Source organism: Glycine soja, chromosome 11, assembly GCF_004193775.1.
Source record: "Glycine soja cultivar W05 chromosome 11, ASM419377v2, whole genome shotgun sequence".
In the NCBI taxonomy this organism is placed as follows: domain Eukaryota; kingdom Viridiplantae; phylum Streptophyta; class Magnoliopsida; order Fabales; family Fabaceae; genus Glycine; species Glycine soja.
This window is the reverse complement of record NC_041012.1, coordinates 32,966,944-32,991,643: the sequence shown is the minus strand read 5'-3', so window position 1 is coordinate 32,991,643 and position 24,700 is coordinate 32,966,944. Positions and strand designations below refer to the sequence as shown.

The 24,700-nt window shown below is 34.2% G+C and overlaps 1 protein-coding gene across 1 annotated transcript; it reads right to left on the bottom strand.

Annotated features, from left to right (window-relative positions):
* Positions 1-458: 458 nt before the first annotated feature.
* LOC114374409 (cysteine-rich receptor-like protein kinase 3) lies at positions 459-6,700 on the bottom strand. The gene is made up of 8 exons (XM_028332050.1): positions 6,153-6,700; positions 3,336-3,733; positions 2,859-2,984; positions 2,351-2,478; positions 1,977-2,190; positions 1,633-1,864; positions 1,326-1,476; positions 459-1,071 (listed from the first exon to the last, which is right to left on the bottom strand). Exons 1-8 carry the CDS (start codon positions 6,545-6,547, stop codon positions 754-756), a joined length of 1,962 nt encoding a protein of 653 aa, XP_028187851.1. The 5' UTR covers positions 6,548-6,700; the 3' UTR covers positions 459-753.
* Positions 6,701-24,700: the final 18,000 nt, after the last annotated feature.

Sequence of the window (24,700 nt, the reverse complement as noted above, 5' to 3'; positions counted from 1 at the left end):
CAAGAACAAAATTATAATTTAATTTGTTAGAAATTATATTAGAGCTTTCTTTTCAATAATAAAATAAGAAAATATATTTTTTAATATATTTTCATATATTGTCAATAATATAAAAGATTTTCTCCCAAATCAAAACAATTAAGGATCACTTTAAGTATAATCGTTAGTGTAAAAAGTCAATAATTATTTCTTATGTAATAATTTATGATTGGAATTGGATTGATAGCTAAACAAACTTTAGGAGTTTACCCAAAAGCTTTGTATTATTCAAAGGTGCCAAAAAAATTATCCCATTATCAAAAAGAGAAGTAAATAAAAGAAATAATGAGAGGACAAAGTTTTAGGCTGGATTTTAAGTATGTTGTTTTGTATTTTTGAAATCCTTTTATTATCACCCATACAATCATCACACTTGAGGAAGTTTCTGTAAACATTGTGAAAATTCTGTCTCCTTCGCATCGGAGAAAATTAATGGGAACACATTTTAATTAGTGGAAGACCCTATTTTCCTAGCCAATCCCAGATCTTCACTAAAGTGCATCATTATCAACAAAGTGGCAAATAATTCATCAACATCAAATCAATCACTACTTCACTATATAATTGGTATTTGTAGCACTAATGGCAATGCAATACAACAAGAATTGTGGAAGAAAAATCCCCTTCTTTTTACACATTAATCGTTTTCTTCATTGTCTCAAATCTTCAAATCCATTAACTTGACATCACATCAAGAATTCCTTTGTGGGATATTCATCGAGCTGAGAGCATAGAAATGGAAGCAGTAGCATTAGATGTGGAGGAACCAGTTGAGGTAGAGGTTTCTGCCCGAGTCCTAAAGTTAGATTCTACAAAGACAGGCATAGAAGGCCTTATTTGCCCCAGTGAATTCTTGCATTTGAGAAAAGCTACTATTTCAGACATTGTTGGCCTTGCAGCAGCTGATGCTTGAGTGCAAAGCAAAGCAATCTCTATGATTTTCTTCACTTCTTCTGCATCATAGTCTTCAGGGTCCAACAATGTCTTGTCAACCAAGTCCAAATGCATATCTTGCACATGTAGTTTCCATGCCTGTTGATTTGTTAAAGTAAAGCCAAAGTTCATATGGCAGAATGTTAAAAGAAAGAACTAATTAATTTCTATACACTATCGGTGTAAAAAGGGTTATACACTGCCAATCAATCAGAATTTATGTAAATATGACTTTTAAGATAGTTATTGTAAAAAAATCATAAATTTATGGTATATAACAATTGTGATAGAATGACATCATAAAAACTCATTTATATTGTCCATGCATAGACTATTAAAAAAAAATTATTTACCCTTTGAAGGAGGAATTCACCATCAGCATCTGCCCTCAATTCACTGCTCTTTTGGCCACTTACGATTTCAAGGACTACAACACCAAAGCTGTATGCATCAGCCTTCTCAGATAACTGACCATGGATGGCATACTCAGGTGCTGTGTATCCCCTGACATGTGTATGATTTTTATAGCATAGTTTATTAAAATATACTCATACATAGCATGGAATAGAAACATCAAAGAATAATAACAATAATAATAATAATAATGACGTCTCCTTTATTACAGCTACCTTTCTAATAAAAGTAAAGGTTTGGACTTACAATGTTCCTGCAAATCTTGTGCTAAGATGAGATTGGTCCTCTGGTAGAAGTCTTGCCAACCCAAAATCAGCAATTCTTGGCTGCATCTCATCATCCAAGAGGATATTGCTGGTCTTTATATCCCTATGTATGATGCAAACGTGGAAATCCTCATGTAGATAGGCCAAACCCTTTGCTGTGCCTAAAATTATATCATATCTTTGTTTCCAGTTGAGAGAACCCTTATTTTCACCTGCTTTGAAATTTTGAATAAATACATTGAGTGAAGGGGAAGAATAGAGGAGAACGTTTAAAAAATAGATATCCAATGAATGCTTAAATTAGGAGATTGACATGAGTTTTACCAAATAAGAATCTGTCCAAGCTTTTATTTGCCATGTATTCATAAACAAGGATTCTCTCTTGACCTTTACTGCAACATCCAAGAAGTCGAACCAGATTCTTGTGATGAACATTACTTATAAGCTTGACTTCACTTTCAAATTGTTCATCCATCTTCCCGGATTGGCCTAAGATTAATTTTTTTACTGCAACTATTTTCCCATTTTTCAAAGTGCCCTGTTCCACAAATTGGTGATTAAGAATATACCAATTTTAAAAAGTGATTTATCTTTGTCTCAAGAAGACTAGCTCAATAAATTTTGCCCGTGCCTAACATAAACTTGCTCAGAATCATGCTTGTTTTTTAACATGTACTCCAATAAAATGCTGAAATTACCTTGTATACATCTCCAAAACCTCCTTCTCCTAGCTTATTTTCATCATTGAAATTTTTTGTTGCAGTCTTCAAATCCTTATACCTATAGGAAACTGGACCTTTCAACTCGGTTGCTCCCAATATGTCACCTGATCAGGAAACATAATTTGGAATATCTTAATGAATAAATGCATCCAATTATTCATCTATCTAAGTTCAAAAAGAAAAAGAAATTAAGCATTTCATAGTAATTGATTCCTTGGAATAAAGAATAATGGGCTCATTAGTACAAAATTCAAATTAAACCCTATTAGCACAACTTTAATTTAAATGCACTAATAATTTAAATCGTTTTTATATTATCATTCAATTACAAGTTATCAAATTGTAAATTGAGGGTTTAAAATGTCTTGTAAACATGAGATAGAAGTCCCCTGCAAATGGTAGTTTGAAGCGTGAACTGATGTGTGCCACGGTATTTTCTTTGGTGAAAAATCATCAAATTCAAAGACTTTCCAAATTGTCTCACCTATAGGAACCCTCTTGAGTTTCTTATACCGTCTAAGCAAGCCAAATAGTGCAAGGAGGATTACAACAAGACCTACACCTCCAACAACACCACCTATAATGGCTCCCTTCTTGTTGCTTGAACCTCCTACATGATAAAAGTGCAGTTCAAAATCAGTGGTGGGTCTAGGACCCTAAGTTAGGGCAAAAATCAATTTAAGAAATAAAAATTAATAATTATTTTTATGAAAAGAATGAAAAATTAGGGACATGAGTTCAAATATATAAAATTAGAGCGGACAAAATATACTCAATCACTATATTTATATGTATTTTTTTAACATGTGGGGTTGCGCCCCCTGGCCGTAACATGGATTCACCACTGTTCAAAATATATACTATTCTGCATGTGGTGTGCTAAGTGTAAGAAGGGTGTGATATACTATCATTCATTCTACCTTGTTTCAAAATCAATGTAAGGGTGTAATCCTAAGTGTACCTTGTTTCAAGAAGGGTGCGATATCAATGGTCTGGTTATCAGCAAAAAATGCTGTCTCTGAGTATCTCATAAAGCATCCTGCATCAAATGCTCTGCCATCTGTGTTGGGTAAACACATATGTATGTTGTTGTATCCAACTGTCAGGCAATCCAAACAAGCACTCTCTGTGGCAGTTTCAGCACATTGTGCAATGGCATAGATTGCACCACCACCAGCCAATTGTGTCTTGGTAGCTGCAAAGAAACCAGTAATTTTTGGTGTTGCAATTTTCAGGTCCATTAGCACTTGCTGTGCAGTTGTATTAAACGATGGGGTGGCTCCTACTGTTGTCTGATTTCCACAAATCATACTGTTGCCAGCCAGTGTGGTCTGGTCAAAGAAGCCATTGCTCTCATACCTATACAACACATTTGAATGAATCAAATAAACTTGTGATGAAAACATATGGAAAAACTAAACCACATTCTCAAACATCTTTAAAAGCATCTTATTGGTTATTTTTGGTCCAAGGTCAGAAATCACGGATTTTCCCCAATCCATGCGATGCCGGGCATGCCTGTCATTGGTCCAAGGAAAATTTACACATGAAAGAAATCAAAGATAGATTGTTCTTTCATATGTAACCTTAACTGACTTAGTATGTGCAAACATAAACAAGTGATAAATTATTAGATGATTCGAGATCTTTATGATAATTTCTATATGACAAGTGTTATTAATTTTTTTTCCTAAATTAAAAAATTTGAATATATATGCCATATAGAGATTAGTCAAGACTATATAATCTAAAACTACTTAATAATTTTTTTGCGAAGGATAAAACGTAATTGATCAAGATATAGAGCTTGTATAAACCCCAGACTCTTTCCAAAATGGAACCGGTATTAGAGATTTTTGCAAGAGTTGATTAGCAATGTACCTTACATGAGTTGTTCAGATTTTAAACTACATCTTAAGAATACATCTATCTAGGGAACCGCATAATCAAATTTTCTGTCAAATAGAAGAAGTCGTATACACTCTGTATGACTTGTAAAGTTAATTGTGGTATACATTATTACATTGTACTAGTTCAGTACGTGTACATCACTATGTATTGGTCAACTCACTAATAATATCTTAGTTAATACAGTATACTTGTATTATATGTTGTTTTATTTCTAGAATTTAGTTTCAGAATGGATCACCCTTTTCATTAAATAAGATAAAAAGAAATCTCGCTAAGGTCAACTTAAAGATCGTGGCATCTAGATAATAGTATTAAAAGCCTAACGATTCAGAGAAGAACTGCTAATTTGCTGGGACAAGTTTTTATATATATCTAGAAACAAATTAACCGTGTACTTATATACAACAAATATGTCAAAGCATGTCTTTCATTAACTCCTGCCGATAGCTATATTTTTTTTAAGTGATTGATTATATAAATGATTTATTATTTCAAAAGGAATTAAAAGAGTTAGTAAGGTGTACTTTAACTTTTGAGGCATCAATTAATTAATGAATTGTTGTATAAATTTTCGTATGAACGTTATTCTTAATGTGTTTATCTTCATTTTTTAAACTGTATATATCAACTTGTAACGAAATTTCTTATTAATAATTTTGGAGATTCACACTTCGTGGTGGAAAAAGAAAAACGAGAAAATAAAGAGGAAAGTCTACGATATTTTCTTTTTACTTGTTTAGATAATTAGATGACTTAAAAGTAAAAAAAATACATGAAAAATTCAATTAATATATACAAAAAAATCAATTTATACAACTAGTTTGTATAATTTTTTTGTATAATAAAGAGAGAAATAGGAAAGTTAGGGGAAAATATAAGATAAAATAAATAAAGTAATAAATAAAAATAATACTATATAAATAATATAACTCAAATAATATTAACCTTTTCTTTGTTCTTTTCAAATTAGTTAGACAAGGTAATGGCTTAAAGGAAAAATAGTATTGTCCTCATCACTACTTTATTCCCCTCACTCAAAACCCACCTGTAAACTCCTTATAGTCAAAAAGTCAACGAACATTTATATAGTCTATTTATTTATGCAATTACTTCTAAAATGGGAAAATGTAACGTCCACAACTTTATTCCAAGTGCGTAGAAAAATTATAACAAAGAATGTTTTATTTTACTTATGAAATTGTTGGAAACTGATCGATAATACTGAAATTTGAAAATATATTTAATTATACACCAGCATATTTACGTATATGTATATATAATCTATATAGATTATATTTACTTATAAGTTACGTTATTTTTTAATAGTATTACAGAAAGTGTTTAGATTAAGACCCTATACATCCCATGCCGTATGTTGTTAGTATATACTACTGTACAGTAGAATAATTAATACTTTCTCAATTTGCATACTCATCTAGAAACAAGAAAGGAATTTATCAATTAATACACAACTGAACCGATCAAGCGGCGTAAAATAAAATAAAATAAAATAAAAATAACTTGAAAGAGACAATGGGCAATGCAATTAAGTATATAACATTGATGCAACACCATGACCACCTCAAGAAAGTCCAACCATTGTGGCTCCGTTTGGACACGACAACCACTTATTATTCTTCTCTCTATCTCATTTCCAAAAATATCTACAGAATTTGGCATTTTCTTTGCAACTTAATTTGCATTATATAATAGTAGTACTATTTATACATATAAAACAATCTTATATACAATAACATTTTCATATATGTAACACACGGTTTATAATGTCAGATAAATTAATTATTAGGCATAAGAAATAATAGATATAGATAATTTGAACAAATAGTAATAGTTGGTGAAGGTGTACCTAAGGAAGCAGCCATCATAGATGACCCGGGCACCGTTGGCTCCGACTGAGCAATTGCGGATTTGGGCGGCAGCAAACACGAAGCAGGCGGCGCAGTCGGCGGTGGAGAGGTAGTTCCTACACTGAAACATGGCATAGACAGGGTCTGCTCCTCTAGCTTTTTGAGCAGTGGCAAAGTGCTTGCTTTGGTTGCTAACCTGTGCTCTAAGGTCATCCAAAGTTTCGTTTAGGATTTGGTTGAAGTTGGACAAGTCGGTTGCGTCGTATTGGCTACACCCCTTGTTGATTAAATGGGTTTGAGGGTCTCCTAGTGCACCCAAAAGGCTCCACCATGACCACAACAACATCAAGAAAGTTATGACTAAGAGGAGATTGTGTTGCACTTGCACCACCATGTTGTCAAGGGAGGAAAATGAAGAGAATAAGAAAATATTGGTGGTCTTAATTACCTATATGTATATGTATTATGTGGATTATAATGAGAAATGGTGTTTGAATTTTGATATGTAGGCCTCTAAGAAAAAGGGTCTATAAGTGTATATCAAAAAATGAAAAAAGAAAAATGGGTCTCCACGTGTTGATGGTGTCCGTGGGGGACCAAGAAAGCGTAGGCATCGTTGTCAACAATTCGTCTTTTGGTACACAGATTAAAGAGAAATGATCATGATGCGAATTAATAATAGTTGTGTGAAAGGCCATTTACAAGTGTTGCGTCTTCGAATTTCCAATTATACATTCCTGATGGCTGGAACTAATTATGTTTTAATAAAACAGTAAATTACACGAATTATATATTTCTTTTTTTAGTTGAAAGTTTAGGTTAGTTAGATATAAAAACTCATCAACATCAGAATAAATCTTACAGAAATCCTTACAAAAAAATACTTATAGATTATTTATTTATCAATAATATCTTTATATCGACAGTTGAAATTCAACACATATTCGATATAAGTTTTTCTTTCCTAACTGTATCAATCTTGATTAATTGATTACGAATATATATAGAGAGAGAGATTGAAGTCATAATATAAAAATAATAAAGTAGAATAATTATGTAGCCTGCCGTATACATAGTATGATTATCTCTGTGCTTTTAACTTGTAAGGTGTTTATCAGTCATCGAAGGTTGACGCAAGGAAGTGTATTTATGGAGAAGTCAATGTGGACCCCATCATATATATTCATCTTTAAACGTAAATCTTTGTTGAGAAATTGAAATCTCGAGTACGTTAATAAGATTAAAATGTAATGAACTTGGTAATGGAAGGGCTGAGTCAGCAAAAGAGAGTGAGAAATTAGTTACAAATGGTCCAAGAATTGCGGGTGTGAGAAATGACAACAGAGTGCGCTTGACCCAACAACAGGCTAAAAAATCTTAGTGTGAAAAGTTGGTTATTAAAAGAAAAGAATAATCATTATGAGAGGATTGTGAGTAAATTGTGATTTTCTCTCTCTTCCTCATAATATTTCCTCAGTTCCATCTTTATTTATTTGTCTTTTTGTTATTGTTCATATTGAAATTGTACTAGTCCTTTCAACTACAATGTTGAAAGTGAAATTTGCATTTGCCATAACAATAACACAATAAAATTTTAATTCTTTTTTTCTTTGTTGCATTACATACCTTACATTTGGTGCTTTCATCTTCATGGCAGAGAATACACGCCTGAAAGACCTGCAAACTGAGGTCAAGAAAAATGCCGACATTATTGAGAAAAAAATATGTTGATCTCCAAGAAAAGATGGATCATATGCAATTGGCAAATGAGTCCAAGTTCAATCACATCACAGATGTATTGAGATGTGTGTATCGAGTTGTGAGCTATGAACTGTGCAATCACATAATTGTAAGACCCTTTAAGGGAGATGAGTTTTTGCACAACGAGTATTGTGATAGGATCCACTGAGGGGATCCGACGAGTTTAATCACAAGCGCAACGAAATAAAACTATTTTGAGAACAATTGAGGAGTCGTGTGTTTTGTACAGTTAATAGATAGAGTCTGTGTGCTAAAATGTTTTTTGGGTTGGACCTGAATCAAGAGGAAGAGGCCCTGACGATCCTTCGAAGTGTAGGCCTTGGGGGTATGGTTGGAGCATTCTCGCAAAATAACGTGACCCTTACTGGTCTCCCTATGATTTTACCTAGTGAGAGTGACCTGACTTACTAGTATATGGTTTGTCTTGTCATGTACTCCTAGGCGTCCGATGAGGTTTTTCACTGACATAGTACCACATTGCATATAAGATTGAGTCTTAGTCTATTTGTTGCATAACGTTTGTGTATTGATTGATTTAGTGATATTGTGTTTTGATCATTGAGTACGTGAATGTTGTGAAAATGAATGAGACGTGTGGTGTTGTGATGTGATATTGCGTGACAAAATGGTGAAATAACGTGAGCTATCCTTAATTCTGATTTTCTATTCCTTTTATTATTAGTACATATATGTGAGGGGTAGATGGCGTCATATAAGGGGTTGTGTTATTGGTGTGACGAAAAATTTTCTTTCTCTCACAAATGTCCTAACAAGCACCTCATGATGTTGCAACTTACCTATGATAGTGATATTGCCGAAGACACTAAACCACCTGACATAGACATTGCTCCTACTGAAATGCCACATGGGGCACAACACCTATCTCTTAATGCTATGAACGAATTCTAGGGTGTTGGCACTCTCCGGTTTACTGGTCATATTGTAAACATTTCAGTGCAAAGTTCCTACAACCAAGAATTGCAAAGTTCCTCAAGTTACCAATTGAACACGAGCCTCATTTTAGTGTCTAGGTTGGAAATGGCCAGATCATGGAAACTGAAGGATGGGTTAGGCAGTTGACAATGGATATTCAGGGACAAAAATTGTCGATTCCTATATATTTGCTACCTGTTTCGAGAGCTTACCTTATTTTGGGATCACCTTGGTTAGCCACTCTCGGTCCCCATATTGTTGATTATGTAGCCTTGACACTCAAATTTTTCCACCATAGGAAATTTCTTACATTACAAGGAGAGGGTTCTAGTACTCCTACTCAAGCTCGCCTTCACCGACTCCAACGATTACATGCTACTAGTGCCATTTTTTCCAATTTTGTTGTTCACCTGATGCAACATGATGGTCCTGATGACAATCTCATCGAGTTTCCAGTGGATATTGCTCCTGAGATAGCGACCTTGCTACATACTTATAGTGTGGTTTTTCAATCGCCTACGAGTTTACCTCTGCTAGGGATCAAAACCATGTCATTCCCCTCCACCCCAATGCAAAGCCTATTAAAGTCAAGCCATATCGATACCCACATAGTCAAAATGAGCACATTGAAAAAATGGTACATGAGATGTTATACCAAGGCATCATTCAGCCTAGTACTAGCCCTTTTTCATCACCTATTATCTTAAGTTAAGAAGAAGGATGGTAAGTTGAGGTTGTGTACTGATTATTGAGCTTTAAATGCTATCACTATCAAGGATAGCTTTCCTATGCCCATAGTTGATGAATTATTGGATGAACTTTTTGGTGCTAAATATTTTCCTAAGTTGGATCTTCAATCGGGCTATCATCAAATTTTGGTCCAGCAAAATGATCGATATAAGCCTGTTTTTAGGACTCATCATGGCCATTATGAGTGTCTTGTTATGCCATTTGGACTCACAAATGCACTAGCTACTTTTCAATGTTTAATGAACACTATTTTTCAAAAGGAGTTAAGAAATTTTTGCTTGTTTTTTTCGATGATATACTAGTTTAAAGCCCTTCGTAGTCTACTTATTTGTGTCATTTAGAGTCTGTCTTCCATACACTACAACAACATGTCTTATTTGCTCACCTTTCTAAGTGTTCATTTGGATTGCTTGAGGTGGAATACCTTGGTCATAAAGTCTCCAGAGCTGGAGTAACAATGGATGTTGGGAAGGTGCAAGTGGTGTTAGATTGGCCAAAGCCTGCCAATGTCAAATAGTTAAAGGGTTTCCTTGGGTTGACTGGTTACTACCAATGATTTATTAAATCTTATGCTACATTAGCGGGGCCACTAATGCCATTGAGCAGGCCTTCATCAAACTAAAACATGCCATTACATCAGCCCCTGTATTGGCACTACCTGACTTTACTCAACCTTTTGTGTTAGAAACATATGCATTTGGAATTGAAGTAGAGGTTGTGTTGAGTCATAATGGCCACCCAATTGCATACTTCTCTAAGAAATTGCTCCCTAGAATGCAAAAACAATTTGCTTACATCAAGGAATTATTCGTTGTAACAGCAGCATTGGCTAAATTCGGGCATTATTTGTTGGGCTAGAAATTTGTCATCAAAACAAGTCAGAAAAGTTTGAAAAGTCTTTTGGATCAATCACTACAAACTCCTGAACAACAAGCATGTTTGCATAAATTCAATGGTTATGATTTTTGAATTGAATACAAGCCAGGTAAGGATAATATCGCGGCTGATGCTCTTTCCCGAGTGTTTGTAGAAGCAAGCTTCATGATGATGAATCAAGTTGATTCAAGTAGTTTTGATGATAACAAAGATGATGACAAAAAAGCCCAAGAGAATGATTTCAAGAACAAGATTCAAGAATCAAGAGAAGTTTGATTTCAAGATTCAAGAGAAGATGAATTCAAGGTTCAAGAAAAGAAATCAAGAATACTTCACAAGGGAAGTATTGAAAAGATTTTTCAAAAAACAAACATAGCACAGTTTTGTTTTTCAAAAGAGTTTTCTCAAAATTTTCTAAGTTACCAGAGTTTTTACTCTCTGGTAATCGATTACCAGTTTCCTGTAATTGATTACTAGTGGCAAAGTTTGATTTCAAAAGCTTTTAACTGAATTTGCAACGTTTCAATTGATTTCAAAATGGTGTAATCAATTACAAGATATTGGTAATCGATTACCAGTGTATCTGAACATTGAAATTCAAAATCAATTGTGAAGAGTCACATCCTTTCACAAAAAGCTTTGTGTAATCGATTACATGGTTTTGGTAATCGATTACCAGTGACAAGTTTTGAATAAAAATCAAAAGATGTAATTCTTCCAATGGTTTTTCAAGTTTTTCTCAAGGTCATAACTCTTCCAATGGTTTTCTTGACCAAACATGAAGAGTATATAAAAGCAAGACCTTGATTTGCATTTTTCATATCTGATTACAACTTTGACAACCTTTACAAACAAATTTTCCACATATTCTTTTACAACCTTTGAATCTCTTTGAACATCTTCTTGAACTTCTTCTTCTTCTTCCTTTGCAAAAAGCTTTCTAAACTTTTCTGGTTTTCCAAACCTTGAAAACAGAAGTGTGCTATATTTTTTCTGGTTTTCCAAACCTTGAAAATAGAAGTGTGTTATATCTTTTATTCTCTTCTCCCTTTGCCAAAAAGAATTCGCCAAGGACTAACCGCCTTAATTTTTTTTGTGTCTCTCTTCTCCCTTTTCCAAAAGAACAAATGACTAACCGCCTGAATTCTTTTGTGTCTCCCTTCTCCCTTTTCAAAGAATACAAAACGACACAGTCTGAGAATTCTTTTGATTCTTCCCTTTCCCTTAAACAAAAGATTTCAAAAGACTAACCGCCAGAGATATCTTTTGTTTCCCCTTCACAAAGTTTCAAAGGACTAACCGCCTGAGAACTTTGTCTTAACACATTGGAGGGTACATCCTTTGTGGTACAAGTAGAGGGTACATCTACTTGGGTTGTTATAACTGAGAACAAGAGAGGGTACATCTCTTGTGGATCAGTTCAAGTGGTGGGTACATCCACTTGGTTGTTTCAAAGAGAATAAGGGAAGGTACATCCCTTGTGGATCTTTGCTTGTAAAGGATTTTACAAGGTTAAAATGAAATCTCAAGGACCGCAGGTCGCTTGGGGACTGGATGTAGGCACGGGTTGTTGCCGAACCAGTATAAAACTCTTGTGTTTGTCTTCTTCTTCCCTACACTCTTTATTTTCCATTGTGTACTTTAATTATCGCTTTTACTTTTGGTTAAGTTTCTTTTTATGTTCTTTACTTTCTTAACTTTGTAGTAAAAGCCTAATTGAATTCAGTAATATTAAGAAGGATAGATTTTAATTAGTAAAGGTTCAGTAATAATTAATTCAACCCCACCTTCTTAATTATTCCGAGGCTACTTGATCCAACAAGTGGTATCAGAGCAGGTATCTTGTAGAAAGTTTAACCACTTCAAGATTCATGGCCTCTTCAAATTCTCTATTTCCTGAAGGAAATTTCATCCATAGACCACCTATCTTCAATGGTGAGGGTTACCACTATTGGAAAATCCGTATGCAGATTTTCATTGAAGCCATAGATTTAAACATTTGGAAAGCAATAGAAATAGGACCTTACATACCCACTGTAGTAGATGCAAGTACTAGCACCACAACACAAAAACCTAGAGACAAGTGGACAGAAGAAGATAGAAGGAGAATCCAGTATGATCTTAAAGCCAAAAATATTATTACTTCAGCCCTAGGAATAGATGAATATTTTAGAGTGTCAAACTGCACAAATGCCAAGGAGATGTGGGATACTCTCCAACTTACACATGAAGGAACCACTGATGTGAAAAGATCTAGAGTCAATACCCTTACACATGAATATGAATTGTTTAGGATGAACCCTAATGAAAACATCCATAGCATGCAGAAAAGATTCACACATATAGTTAATCATCCTGCCTCTTTAGGAAAAATCTTCCCTAATGAAGATCTAATTAATAAAGTTTTAAGATGCCTAAGTAGGGAATGGCAGCCCAAGGTAACTGCTATTTCTGAAAGTAAAGATCTCTCATCTATGTCTCTTGCTACTTTGTTTGGAAAACTGCAGGAACATGAAATGAAACTCCAACGTCTTAATCAAAATGACGAAACCGACAAAAAGAAAAGAAGCATAGCACTTAAAGCCTCTTCATCAATGCTAGAAGAAAATGAAGAAGATGAATCGGGAGATGAAGAAGACTTCTCACTTTTTGTGAAGAAGTTTCAAAAATTTGTTAAGAAGAGAAGAATCGAGAGGCGTCAAAACTTCAACAGTGGAAGAAAATCTCAAGAAGACTTTCAAATTCTTAGATGCTACAAATGCAATCAACTTGATCACATCAAAGCAAATTGTCCTTCAAATGAGGAATGGCCTGAGAAAAGTGATAAGAAAATGTATGAAGAAAGAAAGACCAAGAAGGCCTACATTGCATAGGATGACAATGACTCATCCGATGGTTTAGAAAAGGAGATCAACCTTCTGACCAAGGACTATGAGAGTGATTAGAACATCTCTCAAGAAAATTAAGCAAAAAGTAAAAGTATGACTTCCATCTTTGAAGATCTAGATACCTTTAATCATGAAAAAGGTAACATCAAAACCATTCTCTTTTAAAATTTATTTTGGTTGAAATTTTCCTTTCAATTAATTTGATTATGATGACTAACAAATTTTTTATTTGTTTGTCTTGATTGATTGAAATTGTGAGTATGTGTTTATATGTTATTGATTGAGTTATTTTTCTTTCTCAAAGCATGAAGTCTCCTTTTAAATATTTTGATTATGTCTATGATTATTATTCTTCAATACTTGTGTTGATTATTTTTAATATAATTAAATGTCTACATGATTTTTTTTATGATTATGCATGATTTTGAATTTGATATGTGAATTACTTGATACTTGATTAAAGTTCTTTCATAAAGTATTTTCAAAATTTAATGTTATATATTCTATTAATATATATATATATATATATATATATATATATATATATATATATATTGATATCCATTCAAATCCTTTTTCCCTTAAAAGTCATTCAGCATTTAGTTTTGGCTAAAATGCTCTCTGGTAATCGATTACAACAATAGTGTAATCGATTACAAGCAGTTAAGAAGGATGTAATCAATTACCAAATACGGTAATCGATTACAACGCGTCCCTGCTCCTATATATTCAGATTTCAAAATCTGAAAACTGCAACCCATTCTCTCGCGAAACCCTCATTCCCAATTCTTCTTTCTGCCATATCTCACTCAACTCTTGTCCAAATCACTCCCCACAAAGCCCAAACTTCATCTTTTTCATTCACTTTCATTTGAACCGATTGAAATTTCAAATAACTCCCTCAAATGGTGGAACCATCAAAGAAGCGCAAGGGATCCTCAAGCCGAAGCCAACGACATTCTGAGACTCAGGAAACACAGATTCCCTCCTTCATTTCCTCTTCCTCATTGTTCTCAACGGAAGAACAACGGATACGGTACACAAATTTGTTCTTTTCTTGTTCCATTATCGATCCAAAATTCATTGACATGGATTTCTTTTCCAATGAGAGTTTTGAATGCATTCAGGCATTTGACAACTCCAATCTCATTCCTTTCATGTCTTTAAAATTACATGTTTACACTGAATTAGTTAAAGCCTTCTATTCTAACCTAGAAATTCAAGAAGGCACTTTGATTTCTGAAGTTTATGGGATAAAAATGGTCATTGACCAATCCCTATTCTATGACTTGACCCAATTATCTAGTGAAGGTGTACCAATTGAAGGTACACTGAATGATGATGGGAAATTTGATTTCTCTGTGCATGATGCCCGCTGGTTGGTTTGCACCAACCAAGCGGATATGACCGGAAGGCTTCTTGTCGGTTCATTGGCTTTTGAAATTCGCATCCTTCATTATCTCATTGTGCGTATCTTGATTCCAAGATCTTCAAACCTTGCACAGGTTTCTGAAGAAGATCTTATTGTCATGTGGGCTTTTCATAAAGGCCGACAAATTGATTGGGCACACTTAGTCCGATATCGCATGCATAAGGCATTGCGATTAAATGCTTCATTGCCATATCCACACCTAGTCACTCTCTTCCTTCAACACTTTAACATCCCTCTTGATTCTGGACCTTATGTGCCAATCAAGAGATCCTTCTTAATCGGTGTCGTTGTGATTGCATCCTTTGGTTACCGTAAAGAGCATGATGGCTCTTGGGTGAAAAAGGGTGCTCAACCCATTGATGAAGAAGGACATGTACCAGTTGGAGAAGATTCCTCTCTTCTTCAAAGGATTTTTGACAAGTTCGATAGTCTTCAAACCTTTGTTGGTGAAAGGTTTGATGCTCTGGAGTTACAAGTGGACATGCGATTCGATGAGATGGATACAAGAATCACCAAGGTTGAAGGAGATGTCTCTCATATCCGCACATGCTTTGATCTACCACCACCACCACCATCGTCTTAGATTTGTTTTATTATTAATATTTGTAGTACTTTGATTTCTAGTCGTGTATTTGGCTATATTATTATGACATTTGAACATTTAGTATTTCTTTTATTTGCATAGTATGACTGAACAATTATGAATTATGTTATATGACTATGTGGTTTTCATATTTGGTCTATTCATGTTTCTTGCTTCATGATTATTTTAAATTTTTCAATGAATGTCTTATGAGTGATTAATCATTTATGTATGTTTTTATGTCTTACGCACTTTGGCTTTTTGTTGATGCCAATGGGTGAGAGAAAATAGGGATTAAATCAAGAATTCACATAATTAAATAACTTAATTTCAAGAGAAGGTTAAACTAAAAAACAAAGGGGGAGAATATGAAGAATCAAGTGAGTGATCGACTAGGAAAAAGAATGTGTATGTGTTTCTTGATTTCAGGGTTGTCATCATCAAAAAGGGGGAGATTGTAAAAGCAAGCTTCATGATGATGAATCAAGTTGATTCAAGTAATTTTGATGATAACAAAGATGATGACAAAAAAGCCCAAGAGAATGATTTCAAGAACAAGATTCAAGAATCAAGAGAAGTTTGATTTCAAGATTCAAGAGAAGATGAATTCAAGGTTCAAGAAAAGAAATCAAGAAGACTTCACAAGGGAAGTATTGAAAATATTTTTCAAAAAACAAACATAGCACAGTTTTGTTTTTCAAAAGAGTTTTCTCAAAATCTTCTAAGTTACCTGAGTTTTTACTCTCTGGTAATCGATTACCAGTTTCCTGTAATCGATTACCAATGGCAAAGTTTGATTTCAAAAGCTTTTAACTGAATTTGCAATGTTCCAATTGATTTCAAAATGGTGTAATCAATTACAAGATATTGGTAATCGATTACCAGTGTATCTGAACGTTGAAATTCAAAATCAATTGTGAAGAGCCACATCCTTTCACAAAAAACTTTGTGTAATCGTTTACATGGTTTTGGTAATCGATTACCAATGACAAGTTTTGAATAAAAATCAAAAGATGTAACTCTTCCAATGGTTTTTCAGGTTTTTCTCAAGGTCATAACTCTTCCAATGGTTTTCTTGACCAAACATGAAGAGTCTATAAAAGCAAGACCTTGATTTGCATTTTTAATATCTGATTACAACTTTGACAACCTTTACAAACAACTTTTCCACATATTCTTTTACAACCTTGGAATCTCTTTGAACATCTTCTTGAACTTCTTCTTTTTCTTCCTTTGCAAAAAGCTTCTAAAGTTTTCTGGTTTAGCAAACCTTGAAAACAAAAGTGTGCTATATCTTTTATTCTCTTCTCCCTTTGTCAAATAGAATTCGCCAAGGACTAACCGCCTGAATTCTTTTTGTGTCTCTCTTCTCCCTTTTCCAAAAGAATAAAAGACTAACTTCCTGAATTCTTTTGTGTCTCCCTTCTCCCTTTTCAAAGAATTCAAAATGACACAGTCTGAGAATTCTTTTGATTCTTCCCTTTCCCTTAAACAAAAGATTTCAAAGGACTAACCGCCAGAGATATCTATTGTTTCCCCTTCACAAAGTTTCAAAGGACTAGCCGCCTGAGAACTTTGTCTTAACACATTGGAGGGTACATCCTTTGTGGTACAAGTAGAGGGTACATCTACTTGGGTTGTTGTAACTGAGAACAAGAGAGGGTACATCTCTTGTGGATCAGTTCAAGTGGATGGTACATCCACTTGGTTGTTACCAAGAGAACAAGGGAGGGTACATCCCTTGTGGATCTTTGCTTGTAAAGGATTTTACAAGGTTGAAAAGAAATCTCAAGGACCGCAGGTCTCTTGGGGACTAGATGTAGGCACGGGTTGTTGCCGAACCAGTATAAAACTCTTGTGTTTGTCTTCTTCTTCCCTACACTCTTTATTTTCCACTATGCACTTTAATTATCGCTTTTACTTTTGGTTAAGTATCTTTTTTTGTTCTTTACTTTCTTAACTTTGTAGTAAAAGCCTAATTGAATTCAGTAATATTAAGAAGGATAGATTTTAGTTAGTAAAGGTTCAATAATAATTAATTCAACTCTCATTCTTAATTATTCCGAGGCCACTTGATCCAATAGTGTTCTTTATGGCTTGGTCAGAACCACCATTTCAATTGATTGATAAATTGAATAGAGAAGTGCTTCATGATGAACAGACACAAGTCATCATGAACGATTGCCAAAATGCTCAACCACTGAACTATCCATATAATGTCAAAGATGGGTTATTATATTGGAAGGGGAGATTCGTGTTACCTTCCAAAAGCCCTCTTATCCAAAACATGTTAAGCAAGTTGCATAGCTCTCGTATTGGGGGGTTTGCTGGAACAATGGCTAGAATTTCGGCCCAATTTTATTGGCCTAAACTCAAACAAGATGTAAAGGAGTTTATCTGAACTTGCACCGTTTGTCAACAAGCCAAGTCTGAGCATGTCTTACCTGCTGGTTATTTGCAACCATTACCCATTCCTAACCATGCATGGGAGGATATCACCATGGATTTTATGACTAGATTGCCTAACTCTAGTGGATTTACTGTTATTATGGTCGTGATTGATAGATTGAAAAAGTATAGTCTTTTTGTTGCAATGAAGTTTGATTACACCAGCAATATTGTGGCTAAAGCTTTTATGTGCCATATAGTTAAGTTACACGGTGTTCCCAAGTCCATCGTCTCAGATAGAGATAAGGTGTTCACTAGTAATTTTTGGCAACACCTATTCAAAATACAAGAGACTACCTTAAATGGATGGACAATCGGAGGCCGGAGGCTCTTAATAAGTGCTTGGAAATGTATTTGTGGTGTTTTACTTTTAATAATACAAAGGCCTGGGCTAAGTTGTTGGTATGGGCAGAACTCTGGTACAATACCTTTTCCATAGTAGTTTAGGAATAACACCTTTTCAGGCTTTGTATGGAAGGGAACCTCCAGCTTTACTTAGATACAATGGCAGCTCTCAAGATCCACCAGCAGTGTGAGATGTGTTACATAACAGACAAATGCTATTGAACAGGTTGAAAGGGAATTTGATCAATGCACAAACCGCTATGAAAATTCAGGCGGATAAGAAGAGGCTTGATAGAAATTTCCAAGTGGGAGATGAAGTGCTAGTAAAACTCCAACCATATAGACAACATTCTGCAGCCCTAAGGAAGAACCAGAAACTATCCATACGTTATTTTGATCCATTCACGGTGCTTGAGAAAATTGGCAAAGTAGCTTATAAATTGCAATTGCCTGACACCACAAAGATTCACCCTGTTTTCCATGCTTCTCAACTCAAACAATTCCAAAGAGCTTCCACAGAGCCTTATGTGTCACTACCACTTAGCACATTTGAATTGGGACCCTTATTAGGCCCTATGGACATTCTCGAAACTTGGATCATTGTTAAAGGATCCACTTTAATTCCTCAAGTACTAATTCAATGGCAAGGTTGTAGCACGATAGAGGCAACTTGGGAGGATGTTACAAAAATTCAAGCCAGTTACCCCATAATTCAACCTTGAGGACAAGGTTCCTTTTAAAGGGGGAGGCAATGTAATGAACCTGTCAGGTAATGGAAAGGCTAAGTCAGCAAAAGAGAGAGAAAAGGAGAAGTTAGTTACAAATGGTCCAAGAAATGTGGGTGGGAGGAAAGACAGCAGAGTGCGCTTGGCCAATAGGCTAAGGGATAAAAGGGAAGGATAATCATTGTGAGAGGGATTATGAGTAAATTGTAATTTTCTCTCTCTTCCTCTAAATATTCCCTCTGTTTCATCCATATTTGTCTTTTTGTTATTGTTCATATTGGAATTGTACTAGTCATCTCAACTACACTGGTTGAGAGTGGAATTTTAATTTGCCACAGCAATAACGCAATACAATTTTAATTTCTTTTTCCTTTGCCACATTACATACCTTACATAAAACCAGTAAAATTTAAAATGGAAAGTTTGGAACTCAAGATAAAGAAATTGATTATAGTGCCAGATCAAATTGAAACTGAATAATTTTTTTAATTTTTTATAGTTGAAACTGAAGAATATGTACACAAAAAAGTCCCGAGGATTTAATTATCTCATATAGAATACTACTATAAGCTTGTTCGATACTTCATATTAAGGAGGGATGGAGAAGACAGCCGAAAATGTGTGTTTTTATATTGTTATTGGCTTGGTCAATATTAATTGGGTCTTCTGCAGGATAAAAGTTAATAATTAATAAATATATGATTTTTGTAATGCCAATTAAATTAAATTGTGTGGTGATTATTTTTGTGATAAGTTTTTATTAAAGTGGTGCATTGAATTGGGCCCGGAAGTAATGACCTCACTCAATGGACTACCAGCTCTGAAATATAATATACACTTATCTCTCATAAATACATCCCAAATTTCTTCTCTGAATTTTTGTAGGATGGAGCTGGTCTTCAGTTCAAGTCTGTGACACTACAAGAAAAATAACCTATACCTACGGACAAAAACTGTCACTATAAATAAAGAATTCGTAGGTAAATATATGATAGAATTTGTCTTACAGACGTTTCTTCCGTCAACTTTGAGAGGGCGTATAATGACGGCTAATTGTCTGTCACTATAGGTTTTACCTACTATGTATAGTGTGTAGGTAAAAGTTATTAACTTCTACTTACATCTCCTAACTGTAGGTAAAAGTCTTTAATATGTATCTATCATCTTCAACTATAGGTAAATATGTTTAACATAAACACCTCTAATAAGAAAACAATTCTAGGGTGCCAATTTGAGAGCTTAACTAGAAAGGCTATGACCTGTTTGGTAACTAGGAATGCACCTTGGCATTGCAATCTGCCCTCCTCAACCTTGCCTTGCTATAACATGAGTGTCCAAGTACTATTTTTCCTTAAATTATTACTAGCTGGAAGCTCACCAATCATCTTATACGGACACACTTTGCATAAAATCAATATTAGAGCATCTCAAGTCAGAAGCATATCTTTTATTACATTAGAAAACGCAACTGTACAAGAGAAATAGAGAAAATCCTAGCTAATGAACGCCATAATAAACTCTACTACCAATCACACTCTTCACATAGTTATCATTAAAGGTATTTACATGGCCCTGCATGCAAGACTTACTGTCACAAGCACATAAACACATTACTCCATTAATGCATCACACGGTACTCTATTTGAAAATGGATCTTTTACTCTGTGCCTGCAAGGACTGCTGACCCTTCCACCTGATAGTTCATCGCATCAAATAGATGAAATATATCATAACATATAAGTCTCAAAGTTCATAAATGAAGAGAGCCACACAGACAAAATAAGCAAACTAACCATGAATGCAAAAACAAATATTGAAATAAATAATACTGCTATTATGTGTAGTGGAGCTTTCCAATTTTTGCACCTAACACTCGATTTTGTTGTTAACCAAGGCCAAAAAGACCACCTAAACGAGACTTGTCAACCACTTGAGAGCCTAACCGAACTTGCTTAGATTATAATTTTGCTCTTAGAGAGGAACCTTACCAACTTGATCCTAACAAATGCTACATATCCATCAGTTGTGATTCCCCAATAGAGAGGAACCTTACAAGCTTGATCCTAACAAAAACAAAACAAGCAGAAGGTTGTGAGTAAAAATGACTAAAGATCATGTGGTGGATCGTCATAACAAATTTGATGGGATAGATAACTTACAGAAGCCACAAAGAGGGTAGAAGTGGACTTGTCAAAAACTGTTTGGTAATATATCGCCTACCATCATTGAATACAAACCAACAATAGCAGGGGAAGATATAATTTACTTTACTTGTTTGGTGAACAATATATAAAATTTGGTCAAGTGAGACAACAATATAAAAACTAAGTACCAACTAATACAATATCTATGCCTTTTTATATAGCTTTGCATTAAAAAAGTAATAGAAAATAATATGTATATATATTGGGAGTATATTTTATTATTATTATTAAATCATAAATTATGATAAATATTAATTTTTTAATTTTAATAATAAATATTTTTAATAGGAAATAATAAATATTTTAAAAGCTATATAAAAAGGGATTTTTAATTAATTGACAACTTAAAAAGAAGTTGTCAATTAATTAAAGAAATTCAAATACTTCAAGGATTGCAGACAATGTGGAATTTTGACACACCCACACACCCACACACCCACACACCCACACCCCCACACCCCCACACCCACACCCCCACCCCCACCCCCACACACACCCCCACACACACGTATGATTATGAATTATCTATTCTACACCCATCCAAACATAGGAAAGACGACACTACTTCCCCCACTGCCTACTATAAGTTAACTATTTCAGAGTTTCTAATAATTTATAAATGTGGTACTAAATTTTGTAGGAAGAGATTCTATTCTGGATCGAATCTCAATTAAGTTGTTTTAACTATATTTTATTTTTCTTTTCTTTTCGTTTAAAATTTCCACCGAAAAAATACTTTTTCTTTCTACAAAATATAATTTAGTTTGGAATAACAAAGGAGCACATGATGTACTTGAGTATTCTTTACCTACCAAATGAATGATTTATATGCCCAACTCACAATTCCATATAACTAGATATCTCAATTATCATTGATAAGAAAAAGATATGTTCGTTGATTCAATTACTAGGCATTTGATTAGAGGTTGAGTATACTTATGAAACCTAGTTTTGGAATTTAAATCTAGGAGTGAATAATTTTATATCATAGTAATGATTTTCAAAAAAAAAAATCTCAAGGATTGAGACTTCATCCTTACAGAATTCAATGGTTGCAAAGTCATTTGAGCATAGATTTCAATTATTGGGCATTTGATTAGAGGTTGAGTATGCTTATGAAACCTAGTTTTGGAATTTAAATCTAGGAGTGAATAATTTTATATCATAGTAATGATTTTCAAAAAAAAAAAATCCCAAGGATTGAGACTTTATCCTTACAGAATTCAATGGTTGCAAAGTCATTTGAGCATAGATTTCATCTGTCTCCTTGTATGCCTATCATAACATACAAGAAAAAGGTAAAAAAAAAATTTGGAGTTATAATGGATTTGAAGATGCAATAAGCTCTTGAGGACAAATGCAACAAGTGGTCAAGTCAAGTCAACCAGCACCCAACACTCACATGAAGTGTGACATTTTGAACTTGACATTGGAATCTTTGATGTTGTTGTTCTTCTAGTAGAATTTGTCACCTGTTCATATTCAAATAAAAGGGAACAATATGCTTCAGCAAACCAAAACAAACAAAGTCATCACCTTAGAATCTTGGCTAAATATTGAAAAGAAACTAATGAGTTAGAGATTAAAAGAAGCAATGTTAGAAAAGTTATTACTTTGAAAAGAGAACAAGAGATTACATGCTCACTATGTCCCTAAGAGAAGTAAAATACAAGGCTCCCAACCTGGGTAATGACACAAGAGGCCCTGCACAAGCATGCCATAACTCTGAATTCAAAGTCTTTCTGACCCCTGAAAAATTTTTAGTAGCATCACACAAGCATATCATTAAAATGCAACCAAAAGGGTAAAAAATGATTGTCCAAAACAAAAAAAGAAAAGGAAAACAAAACAATAGACCAGAATGCTACTGCATTTTTTGAGTTTGAGTACTACACTTGTGCTTTTTTTAATCTTCTTTTCTACCTTGAAAAGAAACCAACCTTTCAGTGAAACCACTCATCACACTGACGTTGTCACTGTTCCCTTCTTCCTTTCTTGCTTTCTTTTCCGTTTCTCAAGCACAAGCACCAATGCCAAAAACCAAAACCTCCTTGTCCCTTCTCTCTCTTTCTCTTTGCTTCAAAGAGCAAGAAGTCGTGTGCATGCTACCAAGTCCTACCCTTTCCAGCTTTAAGCTATTTATATCATTTAAATAATTAAGACCAAAACAAAGAAACTAGAAGTATACTTGTATTAAATGAAAAAAATGAAATTAAATAAAAAATGCAAAAGTTGAAGAGATAAGAAACCAAATATAAGGGATGACTAAGTACCATCAAAGTATTTTGAAAGAATATTAAGGAATACCAATAAATGAATATGAAAAAAATGAATATAATAACATGATCAAATTTGGAAGGTAGTTATATAAGGAATACCAATAAATGAATATGAAAAAAATGAAATTAAATAACAAATGTAAAAGTTGAAGAGATAAGAAACCAGATATAAGGGATGACTAAGTACCATCACAGTATTTTGAAAGAATATTAAGGAGAAGAGCACCCTGTCCAGCCTATAGGATACAAAGAATCAAGGATAAAATTAGGTAAATGACCAGTCAAAGTAGAAACGTGTCAGTTTAACATTAATAAATTATAAGGACACATCCAAATATTAACACATGCCTTGGACTCTGTGATTTCTCCATAGCTTGCATGTTCTTTCGCAAGAGTCACTAGTGAAGCGCTTATACGTGCTCTCAGCCCTGGTAACACAGCCTTGATATGTTATGCAAGAATCTGTCAAGATATACAAGCAAATAAACATATGACATGCCTAACAAGTCGGTCAACCAATTTGCAAGCAAGCTATGATGACCTGGTAGGATGACATCATTACCTCTTGACTACGATTCACAACACCAACATAACCAAGTCGGAGGGGAATAACTTTTCCTAGCAATAGATTCCATGCATCAGTACCTCTATCCATGATATCCAACTACAATGCAACCAACACAACACACCCCACACTTTTTAGTAAACAGAAACACCACAGCAAACTTCACAAAAACGTTTACACATTAAAAACAGTACAACACTATAAGCCTATACCTTCGTGATGACACCAATTTTTTTGTTCCCTGCAACACAAAAGAAAGAAAAATTAGAAAATCCAATCACCACCACCAATCAGATAGACACAAAATGATAATCACTTCAAACACATTGGAACATACATCCTTTGTGGTACAAGTAGAGCGTACATCTACTTGGGTTGTAATACTGAGAACAAGAAAGGGTACATCCTTTGTGGCTCTTTGCTTGTAAAGGATTTTACAAGGTTAAAGGAAATTCAAAAACCGGTGGTTGCTTGGGGACTGGATGTAGGCAGGGTTGTTGCTGAACCAGTATAAAAACTTGTGTTTGTTTCCTTCTTCCCTACATTCTTTAATTTCCGCTATGCACTTTTTCTTTACGCTTTACTTTTGTCTAAGTTATTGTTTCGATTCCTTACTTTCTCATAACTTAGTAGTAAAGCCAAATTGAATCTAGTAACATTAAGAAGGATAAGTTTTTTAATTAGTCAAGACTCATTCATAATTAATTCAACCTCACCTTCTTAATTATTCTGAGGCCACTTGATCCAACAGGAGGTCG